General features: G+C 48.8%; 1 protein-coding gene across 2 annotated transcripts in view; it reads left to right on the top strand.

Moving 5' to 3' along the window:
• Positions 1–431: 431 nt before the first annotated feature.
• The window catches only part of JAM3 (junctional adhesion molecule 3), a 28,031-nt gene continuing 14,435 nt past the window's right edge, over positions 432–14,027 (top strand). Inside the window, exon 1 of one of the 2 annotated variants that reach the window (XM_030464894.1) lies at positions 432–662. In XM_030464894.1, coding sequence (XP_030320754.1) covers positions 617–662 — 46 coding nt within the window. In that variant the 5' untranslated portion in view covers positions 432–616. The remainder of the gene's footprint in view (positions 663–14,027) is intronic. The other variant, XR_003988550.1, reaches the window with a different exon arrangement.

The following is a 14,027-nucleotide window of genomic DNA, read 5'->3' on the forward strand; positions in this document are numbered from 1 at the left end:
ACATGAAGCTGTGGCAGAAAGTTTTCGGTGCAGCAGGAGGACCCGGGGCAGCTCCTCCAGGGAAACACTCCCTTTCCCAGCTGGTAGTTCGTGCTTCTTGCTTCTTTTAAGTTGATCAAAAGTTCCTAGTGAGATGCAGTGTTATGTGAATGAGCTTTCAAGGCAAAATCCTCACTAAGAAATCCCTCTTTTTCGGGGGGGGTTTCATTAAACACACGACGAACTCCCCCCACTCCCCGCAGAGAAATACTGCGCCGGGTATTGATACTCCAAACATTGCCTTCAAGCTGATTTCCAGCTTTTCCTGGCTCAGAAACATTTCAAGTCCTTCCCAGCTCTTCACTCTCAGTCAGTTTCAGTGACTGAAGTTTCCACGGGGCGCAGCCGTGGATGCTCCTGGTTTGGAGGCGGGGGGGGAGGAGGAGGGAAAGAGTTGGGGGTGCGGCTCAGTCCCCCCTTTTTTCCTCCCCTCTCCAACCCTGCTCCCCTCGGACCTGCCCTCCGGGTCGTGCCAGGCGCTGGGACCCGCACCCTCCGCCCCGGTTCCCCCCTCCCCGCCCCCGGCCACCCCCGCCCCGGCAGTGCGCAGGCTCGGCCGGGCTCCGCACACCCCATCATGGCGCTGCGGCTGCCGGCGGTTCTCCTGCTACTGCCTCTGCTCGGTGAGTCCCGCAGCCGGCCACCGGTACCGAGAACATCTCGGTTCGGCACGGTCCAGCCCGACGGAGACCTCTGGTTCCGCCTCCCGGAGCGGACCGGCTGCGCAGCGAGGAACGGAGGGTTGGGGGAGGGATGCGCTGCCCCGGTCCCGGGATGGGGAAGGGGAGGGATGCGTTGTCCCGGTCCGGATGGCGGGATGGGGAAAGAAGATGAGCTGCCCCTATCGTGATAGTGGGTAAAGGGGGAAAGATGAGCTCCTCCGGTGGCGGTGCCGGTGCCCGGTTGGGTATCGGGGTGAGCGTGGGGAAGGATGCGCTGCCCCGACCTGCGCTACCGGATGGGTACCGGGATGGGATAGGGGGGATGGGACGGGGGATCCAGGGCCAGCCCGCTGCAAGGAGTCACCCGCTGGGAGCTTGGGGATGCAGGGAGGGGGAGCACCAGACGGGGAAGGAGGTGGTGGTGGGGAAACATCCCAAAAGCCAAACTCAGCAAGGAGCGCGTCCAGGGATGAGGGTGCCAGGAATGTGCAGGCTCGGCAGGCAGGCAGGGAGGACACTAGTGCCTATTCAAGACCAGGCACAGGCGGCTATTGTTCCGGGGGCCCCGCATGAATGTTTGCAGTTTTAATTGCAAAAACATTTGTTAATTCCGCTCAGGAATGAATTGGGGCTCATTTGTTGTCTGGCTATTAATAGGGGGGGGGGATAAGGAGGGGGACAGCAGCCGGTGGGCTTGCCTTGTCCTCCCCCCTCCTTGCTGTCTGCCCAGATGCCAGAAGGAAAAAAAAAGGATGGAGTGGGGTTAGGGTGACAAGCAGCGACTGATTACTAAAATACACGTGTAGAGACACATTTGTAACTGTTTTGGGTTGGCTGAAGTGTATGGAAGTAATTCAAACAGTTTAATCTAAGGACAAAACCATCCCTTAATGACTCGAAAATAACTTGCAGAGCCCTCAGATACAGTGGGAGCTATGTACCAAAAAAAAGTGAGTGGAGGGGTGAGAAGATGACTCCAGCACTCATCTGCAAGGAGATGGTTGTCACGCGCTCCAGGGTCTGGTGTTCACTTGTTTTCCTCTGGTTTGTAGCAGAAACAGCTCTGGCAGAAGAAACTGGGAGTGCCTGATCCTGGAGCATCATGTAGTCTTCCAGGTGCTAGCTCTGGATTCAGATGCTCCCTGTGAATGAGAAAAAAAAAAAAAAAAGAGATTTAACACAACTTTTCCTGATGGCCCATGAGTTAGAAAGGTTCTTTTCCTCCCTCTTCCATGTGCTGAAAGTATCCTGTTGAATCTGGCCTAAAAGACAGCAAGACTGGAAGTGGACTACAGATATGTTTCTTTAGGCAGACAAAACTTGCTAAAAACACCACTAGTTTTCCCAGCCTCTGCCTGAGAATATTTATCTGGTGAGTAAAGCAAACGGTAACATGGTTTGCTCTCCATTTAACCAGAATGGGTTCTGGCCAAATCATCCTGCAGTGATTTCCATCTCTTTTTTCAAATTCATTGGTCAAAACCTGAGAAGAGCAGGCTGAGAATGAAAAGAAAGTTTGTTCTGTTCTATGTGACTTCACATTATGGGGGGAATCCCACTAAATTAAGGTGGCTCTGTCAGCAGTCCATAAAATTAAGCACATACTGAAGTTTGCAGGGCTGGTGCTGAATAACGGGATAGGAGCAAGAGTGTAAGGATGCATTTGAGGCTAGCTGATTCTTTTAAAAAGATAAAAAGGCACAGAAGGAAGCTGACACATCTCATGAGATGCTGAGATCCCAAAGCTGCAAACCCCTGACCTGTGTGTTTTGAGCCTACAAGTGTGCCTTAGACTAAAAGGGATTGCCTCCTCCTGCTGTGTTATTGCCAACACAGATCCTACTCTTAAAACAGGAGCTAGTGAAGCATGGAGTGTGTCGTGCATACCCAGCTCTAGGCACTAAAAGCATCTAAAGATTCTGCACATCAGGGAAATGCCAGGGTCATAATTACACTGGCAGAAGTTATTGGCATCAGCGATGGAAAATGGGGCTTATAATTGACATCAGTGTTATGTCCTACTCTCTTGCAAACTTCCCCCCGTGCAAACAGACATCAGGATTTTGAGGATTTCACATGCTGGGCAGAACTGTAGAGCCCTTCCCAAACCTCTCAAGTATTTCCTGTTGAAAATAAAACATGCTGATACCTTATCGGCCTTGATGGGGAGATACGGCAAGTCCCTGGCATAATTCAGTTTTCAAGCATTCACACTGTCCCTTTGATTTAGTTCTGGAGTTTTGGTACTAGGTTACATTTTGCAAAAGGCCTTTCAAAATCTACGGGCTGGAAGTTCTCGTTTCCTTTTGGTTTTTGGTGGTTTTTTAAGTATATGAAGTCCATCTGTCCCAGCCACCAGCAACTGTTCCGAGTCAGCTGTCAGTGCCAGAAATCACTGGGTGGAAATGTAGTGCAACTCTGTTGCAGTGATGATAAGTTGCTTGTTGGTATTTTCTGATGGGGAAGAATTTGCAGTATTGCTTTCTTTTCAACAGGCAGTAAAAAATCAGGACAAAGAGCTTTGAGAGCCCTGCCAAATATCAGATGCTTAATAACATCTTCAAAAAAATTCTTGGGAAGGGCTTGGTGTTCCTATTCGGGTAAGCAGTGTCTGGCATCACCACCAAAGAGTTGTTGGATGCACATCTACTTTACAGCTGTTGACAAAGAACGTGACACCAGCACATTCCCTCTTGCTCTGAATACTTCTGAGAATGACTCAGTTACTGAGGCACAAGTGGATTTCAAAGGGTAAAATCTGTTTTCTTTAGCGAGGAGAAAGAGATGTTGCTGGAGTTGTGAACTTAGGTTCTTTCACTGACCTGTTTATTTTCCTTGGGCAAGTTGAATTCTGGGGCTCCTGGCCCACTGCTGCTGTTTTCAATTAGCTGTCCACACACTGAGGATTTGCACCAGGAACACCAGTTGCCAAGAAATCACCTGAACAAGTAAATAAAGCAGGATGAGCTTCTGCATTTAGCTTCAGGAAATTAGGACAGAAGCTGCTGTACATACTGGGCAGGTGGGAGGACCTGGTTTCCCAGCCTCCTGCCAGTTTTCCCCAAATTTTAGCAGTTCCCAAAGGGTAAAACATTGGTCAGCCCTGTTTTGCAGCTTCCTTGGATTATTTTTGAGGTTTCTCTGGCAAATCTTGCTGCTTTACCATCCTTTGAAAGGAGTGTGTGTGTGGTGAGGCAGAACTGGCCTCCCAGTTGTATATTTAGAGCTAATGCTTTACAGTTGATTGCTCCAAGCCCTTGATGATCCAGGGAAGGTTCGTGAACTCCTTGCAGAGCAAGCCCGAAGCAGTGGGAGGGAGTTAGCAAGGGGAAAGATTTTCCACAGACCAACAGGGCTGCTGGGTCCTCAAAAGTCCTTTCCAGCAAAACAAGAGTGTGTGTGCTGCAAACGTGCCCCTCCACCAGATAAAACTGCTGCATAAAAACTGCTTTGAAACTGCTGTTTCTGTAAAAAAAAAAAAAAAAAAAAAAAAGAGATGAGAACAAGATACAAAATTAATTAGGGTTATTACTTTCTCAATCTGGCTTTGCTATCAACTGGGATAGGAGCTGTACCATTTTTTTCTCAATTGATAAGGGCTGTTTGCCTTCCCTCTAAGCCCCCAGGGAGTATCATGTTGTTATGAAACTCAGATTAAACCAAAATTCAACCACTAAATGTCAGTTCCATGTAGTGGAGGAGTAAGGGTGCATGGCTCGCAGCAAACCCCATCCCTTTGCTGAGTCAGAACCTGGCCTAAGAACCAATTAATGGCTTTAATTGCACTAATGAATGTTCTGGAAACACTCTTAATTTTCACCCCAAGGGGCTGGGATTGCTGTTTGGGCACAGTTCTGTCAATAGCTGTGCTTGGGGCAGAGGAAATACCTGCTGGGCTCCACTTCTCCCACTCCCATGCTAGAAACCAGAGTTTTCAGTTTCAGAGAAATAAACAATAACATCAAATCTGTACTTTTTTTTGGCTGGAAAGCCCAGGTCTTTGTTTGCTTATGACCCTTCAGAGTGCTAACACCCTCAGCATCAACTTGAGATTAGATGTATTGTTTGGACAGTTTCAAAATTATTATTATTTTATTTTTTTTTCTAGAGATTTACCAGCACAAGAGTACATCTGCAGGGAGCAGTCCAGCAATGGACTTCACCAGAACATGGGGCTTGAGGATAACCAACTCCTCACAAACTTCTGCTTTGTATTTCAGATAAGCAGAGGCCCAGCAGGCTTCCTCTGGGAATGAAGGAGGTGCATGTTAAAGATGTTTCCTGCACCAGAATGGCCATCTGAGCTTTTCTTTTCAATTTCTCCCCCTAACTTTGAATTCCCTGCTGCAGCTCCTACTGGGAGGAAGCTTTGTGTGGCTCCTGTGCAGAAGCTCAGCTGTCTAACACACAGCTTGGACGGACAAAACCAAGACAGCTGCATCACTGAGCTGATGCCCAGTTCTTATTAGAGCAGAGTCCTAAGCTAGGCCTTCAAATGTCTTAGGGAAAAAAAAAAAAAAAACAACAAAACCACTAACGTGTAAGAAATGAGGTCTGGAGAAGGCTTTCCTCTTCAGTGTCTTGTCAAAGCTCTTTCTCTTGGTTTTTGGTACATGTTCCAAACCAGACAATTGGCAGAGAAAAAAGCAGCAGATGCAGAAGGAAGATTTATAAACTGGAGTTGGCAAAACAAATACACTTTAAAAAAAATTGTGATTTCCACCAGTTGGGTGGGAATCCCACAGGCTCACCTGGAGACTGCTGAGAGCTGTCAAACAGGAGCCCAGTCAAGGCTGGTCTGGCATAAACCAATTAAAAGAAATCCAGCCACATACATGCTGCAACCTGACAGCCCACTGGTACCCGAGATAAGCTCAGAAAATTAATGGGAACTGTTCTGTCATGCAAGAATCACTCGTCAGGATAAATAATATAATGTGTTGGGTTCCGTGGTGCCCCTCCTGGGATAGACAGAGCACAGGGCTTAACACAGAGCCAGTTGTGCAAGGGGAAATGAAGGTTTCAGTGCAGCAAGAGATGAAATTAAATTGTGTTCAGATAATGCTCAAGGTTTTCTTTCCCCCCCACCCACCCCAAGTCATAAATCCCAGGGATTTCAGAGTTAAAGCCAGAACACACGCCAACCTCCTCCCATCCATGTACCTGATTATTAGAACAGAAATGTGAAGATCAGTGGGGTTTGAAGAGTCCTCTTAATTCATTTGGGCACAGCTGGCTCAGCTGAAGACACTGAGCTTTAAAACTGCAGCGTGCCAGGGACTTATATATCATTGGCATGGAGGTAGCAGTTGACAGCAGTATTTCAAGATTTTTAGTAGCACCACTAAAATTTATATATGGGGCAATTCCTGATATAAATGGCCAGTGTTTCACAGGGAGGATGTAAATTGGGGCACTTTGTTTTCGACTGTTTTGGTGGGTGTAAATACAATACTTATAAAAATTCAGGTCCACTGAAAGCATCCATCATTCCCTCTGCACTCTTCCCACTTGAGACACTTAATTCCCTTGCCATTTTTGACAGTCTTGCCCAGTATGTCTCCAGATATGTAACCATGAAGTCCTTCAGTGCTTGCTGAAGCAGCCCACAATATTTTAAGTTTCCAAAGACAGAATTTTTGTTTCACTAGCTGCAAGGTATAAGACTGGCAAAGGAAAGAGATCCAAACTTACCTTTTAGCAGGGCCAGCAGTGCTCTGCACAGCAGTCCTGCTTTTCATTCCCAGTAGGAAGGTTCCTGCCACTTTTCATCTCTCTGGGGTGGCTGTGTGCTCTCTTGGGGCTGCCTGAATGGAGTTTGTTCCATGGCTGAGGATTTAATGATTTTTGTTTGCACATAAATATACAAGGCTCTTTCTCTCCGCTTGGTTTTTTAGGCTCAGATCAGCCAGGGAGACAGTTTTTTGGTTTGCTAGGATGCCATCCTTGGAAAAAAAAAAAAAGACCTTGGTTGATGTTACTGCTTTTACCTGCCTTCCAGCAGCATGTTTGTGTTCATGGATCAGTGTCTGTGCTAGGTCCTGTCAAAAAGAAAGGAAAGAAAGAATAAAAAAAAAAAAACCAACAAAACCTACTATGCCAATTTGTGTGCTTGCTCAGTGCAAGCTGCCCAGCAGGCTAATTCCTCCTACTATTGGGCTGCCATAAAGATGAGGAGCATTCCTGGGAGGACTGGATGCTAATGAGTGGATGAGCAGCCCATGAATCCCAGCAGTGGAAAGCAGTGTCCAGAGGCAGGCAGGCTCCACCACATACCCCCAGGATCCATTAAGGAGATTGCTGCCTGCTAATGGACTTCCTCCTGAGCCTCTCTGGCTGCTAACACTCTCCTGAATGGTTTCCGGGAGCTAAAGGCAGGGAAGGTGTTGCAAAGTCCTGCAGTTCTTGCTGCTTCTGTAAAACAGCTTTTATCCCCCTTCAAAGGATCTCACCAACAGCTATTTTTAATGTCCACTTAAACCTAGGCTTTAATCCTTTTTTTTTTTTTTTTTCTTTTTCCTGCAAAAGCCCAAAGAGAAATATTTCTTGTCTTTATTTGTTTGGAGCTGGGTATTTTTAGAGCCTGGAAAACATCTGCTCAGGTGTGGTGAGGTCCTGTCCATCACCTTAGAAGGGGAAATCTCTGCCTGTTCCACAGCAGGCTTCAACTTCCCCAGCTGGGTGGGAGTCCTTCCTTGAAAGAGTTGTTCTTGTAAGGGTTGTTCTTGTTTAGTTAGCAGCCACCAAGATGGAAGGAGCTCATACACCAAGTGTTGCTGGCATCTGTGCCTTGCTGAGAGGACCAGACACATGTGCCAGGTTAGCTTCAACCACCATGGAGCTCCTGCAGCAGAGGAGGTGCTGGGGTTTGGTTTTGGCTTTCTTCTCTTGAGTTTGCACACTCATCACTGGGGCTGGGCTGGTTTCTCAGAGGAGGCAATGCCTTGTATTTCATCTCTTGTGTCCCAGCAAACAGCTATTAGCTGTCTGCGGCATGGTTGGTGCTGATGGAGCTGAAGATCTGGAGATGAAAGGCAGAGTTGCCTTCTAATCACCTCCCTAATCTCATGGGTTCTCCCTCATGCAGAACTGGATATTTGAGTGGAGAACCAGCCCTACTTATCTGACTTTCTCCCTTTCTTTGGGCCAGTTTTCAACACCTCATAAATAACAGGGCAGCACCGAGCTCCGCCTGGCAAAGCTGCCCTGTGCATGCTGGAGGGGAGGTTAAGCCAGGTACTAACTTCTTTCTTCTTCCCTCAAAAATCCTCTGGTGGGCCTGGCCAACACACAGCTGTCCTCCCCCACAAGCACTGCATGCTCTCCCACACAACAGGGAGAGATAAGCCCTTTGAAGTCTGTGTTTGGGCTGGCAGCAGCTTCTGAGGAGTGCGGGTGCCCCCCTGTCCCAGTTGCCAACTGTGCCTTGAGTTCTCCAAGTCAACAGCTGAGCTACCATCGATGTCTGAAACCCTGCATCAGCAGGGCTTGGCCAGAGGATGCCAGATTCCAGCTCATTTGTGGTGCTCTGTGAGCAGGGGAGGGCTTGAGGGCTTTTTTTTCCCTCCAACTTTGTGCCCACCAGCAGCCTACTCTTGGTCAACAGGAGCGATTGTTCTCCTGGCATGGGCAGACTTCTGGTGTTCTGCTGCAGGCTCCTTGATCCTCCTCTCTCTGCAAATATTTTGGAACAGATCCTGTTTGGATGATTTTGACAGCTTGACTCAGCTATTAAATGAAAAGACAAGCTGGATGGAAGTTGGCTGGGACACCAAGCAGCTCTGCAAAGACCATGAGGGTCAAGTGCAGTGATGAGGCAGCAGTGATGTGGGAGCAGCACAGAGGAGGTGCAGTGTCCTGGCCTCAACTCTTCTAGCCAGGGATGGGTCTCATGGTGCAGCAGTTCTGCCTGCAGCATGGAAGGAGATCCCTGCCCTCCTTGGCTCAGCCTAGGAGGACAGCATTTTTCTGGAGCTTCTTGAGCTCTAGTGACAAACATGTCATAATTCTGGCTGCTCAAACATTTCCCAAGAGCTTTTTAAATTCCTGGCTCATCCTCGGTCACTTCTGAGGCACACATGCCACATGTCTCACGTCTGCCACTCAGCTTCATGTTTTGGACACGAGGCAGAAGGTTTCTTTGAAACAAAGGCTTCCCTCTTTTCCTGGTTTCCTTTCTGTATGTGTCCCTCCAGGAGAAGCAGTAGCTCCTTGAGGGAGCCCAGATGCAGATTTTACAGCTGCTTCCCGAGGCTGGAGTGTCCTTCTCTTTAAAAGCAAGCTGTTAAGCATGTTCTGAAGTGGGAAGATAAGTGGTGGAACGATCCTTTCATCTTCTGGCTCAGAGCAGGCTGGAGATAACTGATCAGGGGATGACAGCAAGCAGGGAAGATGCATAGGCACCTTTGGATCTAAATTCCTGCTAGGCAAGGCAGTTTTTGAAGCACATCTCTGGTGGGAGCACAGGCTGGTAAAATAAAGCTGGTCCTTCCTTCCTCAGCATATGTCTTTTCCTTGTGTCTCCAAGCAGATCCTCTGATGGTGCCAGCAGAGCTGGTGCAGTTCTCCAGCTCAGAGCCCTCCTGGTTCTGACATTTGAGGAGCTTGGCTTGAGTTGTCTCTAGACACTGTTTGGGCTGCTCCACATTTTTTCTTTCTTTTCTTTTTACAGCAGTAAACCTTTGCAGGTTTGAGCTGTGCTTTAAAGAGAGCTGCATGGGAGCAGCAGCCTTGCAGCAGAGGATGGGCAAGGACATGTGAGAGAGCACCCATCAGCCACAGCTTTTTGAACAGACTCTCCATTCAGTTCCAGAATTCCTGGGTTAGCCCCTTGTCTGCTGGCTGGAACAGGTGGCAAGCACATGCCTGTGAAGGGCTTTATTTGGGGTGGTCTTCAAAGTCAGCCCACATTCCAGCTGAATCCATTCCTCTACTTCATCTTTTGGCACAACCCAGAGGTTCCTAACCATGGAAGACACCACTAGAAAGCAATGTGTCCATGGCCCCAGCCTGCTGCATCTTCTCCCAAGGAAAGGGGGAAATTTGGTGTCCAAGGAGCCCTGGATAGCTGTTCCCAAGTGCCTTCTACTGCTGTGTCAGACAAAAAAAATGTGCTCTGAGCACTCCCCATGGGGGCAAATCACCCCCGGAGCCTCTGCACCTCGCTGTTACTCAGCACTTTTCACTGACAGGGCATTAAGTAGGATTTCTAGGTCACTGTGGGCTTGTCAGGAGGAATCTTCTCCTGTAGACCTCATTATCAAGGCTATTTCTGCAATGCCAGACTTCAGAACAATTGCAGCCTGGTTCCCTAAACACTGACTAATGAGACAGAGCTGTTAGCAGCAGTTTGCTAAATAAAGGCTGTTTCTGCCTAAGACAGAATAAAGCCAGACAGGACTTTCTTAGCTGTCTGACACACAGAAGGTATTTCAAAGGACCCTGAGTAAAATAATGAGCTAGATTATTGCTTTTGTGGTGGCTGCAGAGGGTCAGTGCTTGATGGAAGTGTCAGGTGCTTCCCCAAAGCAGTGACTCCAAGTAATTTGTGCTCAACTTACCTAAAAATCTCTCCAACTTCCTTGGTTTCAAGGTATCCTGAGTATTTACCTGAGCTCCTGTGGCTTTGCCCTACTGAGATAGTGACTTGCTGCCCCATGGTGGACAAGCTCTTGGTCACCTCCATTTCCTTGAGTGCCATGGGAAGATTTTCTTTGGTCTCTGGGTTGAAGCAAAGCTTGCTCAGCATTCATGTTCATGGTTTTGGAAGGATGAAGGGTCTGAGCAGGTGGGGCTGCCAAGAGGACTGCCTGGTATGGCTGCTGCTGGAAGGGGCTGGAGGTCTGCAGGGTGATGATAGGAGGTGGGTGAGGTTTCTGCTTGTACCTGGATGGTGAGCAGGAAGGACACAGCTCCCACCTGAGCAGTGTAAGGTTAGGTCACTTCTGTTGAGGTTCCTGTAATGGGATTTTTTTCATCCTACCTCTCTTCATGTTGTCAGAAGAGCCTGGATTTAAAGATGAACCCTGAAGCATGACAAGATGGGGTCTGACTGCCTCTGGCTGGAGCAGGCACAGCAGAGCTGGGGATTATTGCCCAGCCAGTTTGCAGGTTTGTTTGAAGTGGTGCTTTGATGAGGCAGTGGGAGCCCATGGAGGGTAAACGGTGTCTAGACAGGTTTTTCTCACTCTGTTGTTGCCTCAGAAGCAGCAGAAACGGTGCCAAACCGGCTGAGCAGCTCCAGGATACGAGAAGCAGAAGCTATTTCTAGAAAGATGGAACAATGGTTCTTCAAGAGAATCCAAGCCAGTTTTCTCTGAACCCATGTTGAACCTCCTTCTGTGCTGCCTGGATCCATTCCTTGCAGCAGGATGCTAGGAAGAGTGAGCAAGGGGAGGTCCAAGAGGTGACCAGTGGGTCCCAAGGTTGAGCTGGCATGGCAGAGGGGTACAGGAGAGGTCCATTAACCAGGGCTCTGTCCATGTAGGTTGGGCCATCAGGTCAGTCAATTTTGGCAGCATTTGGAGAGGGACCAGGCTGGCTGAGAGAAGACCTCCTGAATAGTTTGGCTAGCTGAATGAGGCCAGGACTTGCCCTGCAAGCTCAGCACAACTGCCAGGGGTTGAGCTGCACTGGGAGGGGATGGAGGGGCAGGGCATCATCTAGAGGGACTTGTGGCTGGCTGGCAAGCTGTGCTCTCTGAGCTGCTGTCTTGGCTCTGATGTGCCATCTCCCTCAGGCTGTTTGGGAGGGGAGGTGGAGGCTGCATTGAAATGCCCATTGTCTGTCCTTCAGCTGGGAGCAGAGCCAGGAGAGAGAGAGAGAAAGAGAGAGAGAGAGAGGCTCTGGCAGCATCTGATACAGGGGCAGATGTGAGGGGAAACATACTCATCCGGAAAACGCTGTCGCTGGGCTTTTCAAAGGAGCCTCAAAGGTTAAGTGCCCATGTGTTGGAATGTCTACGTGAAGGTCAGGAGAGAAATCCTGGGCCCCTGGGATGCCTGCTGAGCTCGGGGAAAGCTTTTTGAAGGTTGCTCTTGCCTGCAGGACAAGCCCTGGCACAGCATCTGTCCAGGGGACTGCTCTTCTCGGTGAAGCTGAGCTGGGGAGGTGCCACTCGGTGCCAGGTCTGAGCTCTCCTGGGGGCTCACAGAGGTGTTCAGCCTGGCTCCCCCCTCTCCTGGAGCCAGCTGCCAGCTTCTGCTAGCAGAACATTGCCTGTCCTCTCCCTCCATCCCTGCCAAAGGAGGGCTCGGCCACAGGTTTCAAGCTGAGCTGGAAACTTGGCACCAAGGCGAGGAGCAGAAAAGAGCCCAGCTCGCTCTTGTGTGTCTGGGTTGGCTGCTGGAAGTGCTGTGGGGAGTACAAATATGTTCCCAATCTGTTTGCTTCGCTGACGTGATTCCAAGGCACACAGGCAACAGATCCACTGACCAAGAAGGGGCCTTTGTTAGAGGGACCTCCTTGACTGTGGCTCTGCTGTCACCATCCTAGTGCTGGATTGCAGCTTCCCCTCTGCTTCCTTCCCATTACCCAGAGCTCTCCATCCTCCCAGCCTGAGCTGCACCTTAGCACAGGGATTCATTTCAGTTTTACTCAATTTATTCATCCCTCTGCCCTCATCTGGCCTTTTGATTTCCATGCCCATCTCTGGCAGGCAGCTATTCAATCAAGCTGGAGATAAAAAAGTTTTGGGCTCTTGCTTCCTGGTGAACCTGCCCCAGACGTTCCCTGACACATTGCTAATTGCACACAGGTAATTAGACAGAGAGCTTGCTCTGGGCTGGAGGCTGAGCAGCCTGGAGCCAAGGGAAGGGAGTGATGGAGTGATAAACAGGTTAGCATTTTGGCTAGGGAGGAATAAGGGCCTTGAGAGAACCAGAGAAGAGGAAGGGAGTTACCTTCTGTGTTGCCAGAAGCTAAAGCAGGGTTGTCCTCTGAGAGGTATTTCCTTAAGCTTTATCCAGTCCAATTTTAGTTGCAACTTTTATGAACAATAAAGGCTTCCACGGTTTCCCTTGGAGGAACTGGAATGAATCCAATTAGATTTTAGTGCTGAGAAGCAGATCCCATTATTAATGTCAGCCTCATCATTTCTTTCTATCTCCCTCCCACCTTTTTATTTATTTTTTTTTTCCATTTCTACTCCCAAAAAGCCTGCAGGTGATTATCAAGTCCAGTTCATCCTCTCTTCTTTAAGCTGCTTCTGAACTGGCAGACCAGATTGCAGCTTCCCCTGGCTTTTAGGGTCTGGGAGAGCATTAAATGTCCCTGCCCCAGGGTGGTACCTGCCTCAGGAGAGACCTGGCAGTGTGATATGTGAACCCCAAAGCTGGCAGGGCAGTGGGAGAGAGCTGAGCTGAACTGGGGACCAGCACAGGCTGCTGGGCAGCTATCTTCTGGGAAAAGGGCCTCTGACCAGGACTCGACTGAGAGCATTCAGCTGAGAAAATTCTCTGCTAAAAATAGCAGCAGGAGATGTTTAAGGAGCAAAACAAGTCAAGAGGCTGGGAGAAGTTAGTTCCCAGATATGTGGCTAATTCAGCTCCCCCAGGACAAGTAATCTTTTAACCCTGCCTATGCCCGAGCTCATTTCTGCTCTTATTAGGCCAGACTGGTCAGGAATTCAGGTTGGGACAAGCCAAAGGGGTTTTGTCACCACTCTGCTCTGACGTGGCATTCCTTTCCCTGCTCATTTATGCCAGCATCTTCCTGACGGGCTCTCTGTGTCGAGCTTTTCATCTTTATCTCTCTGTGACTTCATCCTGGCTCCCTTTAATTCCCCACGTACTTCCTAAGAAAATAATCTCTATTGAACCCTTGCAGCTCAGCTCCCACTGCAGGTCTGCAGCCTCTGCTCAGGCTGATGTTAACAAGGTAAAGCCTTTTCAGATCTGCTTGTGTGATTTCAGGGCTTTGTCCCCAGGACAATATTTCCCCCAACAACTCACAGACCGAGTGCCTCTTTTTCCTTGTGGATCTGTGTCCTTTGTTCTAACAGACTGACTGCAAAGCTTCAAAGCTGCCTTGCCTCTCTCCTCACCTCTCTCCAGTGATGGCAGGAGCTTCACAAGCTCTTGGTTGCATGTTCCTAAGGCAGATGTGGATGTTCCCTGCAGTCAAGTCAGTCTCTTACAGTCTTCATCCGGACGTGTTCTGTGTGAGGCATTAACCAGGCAATTGTGCTTTGGACCTGAGGCTTCAACAATACACACAAAGAAGAAGAAAAAAAGACCAAAATGATACTGGAAAATTGGAAAAAAGGTTCTTAAAAAGAAAGCTGTTTTCCTCTTGTCACAAACAATTTCTCTCTGTGCTTGCTCATGC

This window comes from Calypte anna, chromosome 24 (assembly GCF_003957555.1).
Source record: "Calypte anna isolate BGI_N300 chromosome 24, bCalAnn1_v1.p, whole genome shotgun sequence".
Taxonomy (NCBI): domain Eukaryota; kingdom Metazoa; phylum Chordata; class Aves; order Apodiformes; family Trochilidae; genus Calypte; species Calypte anna.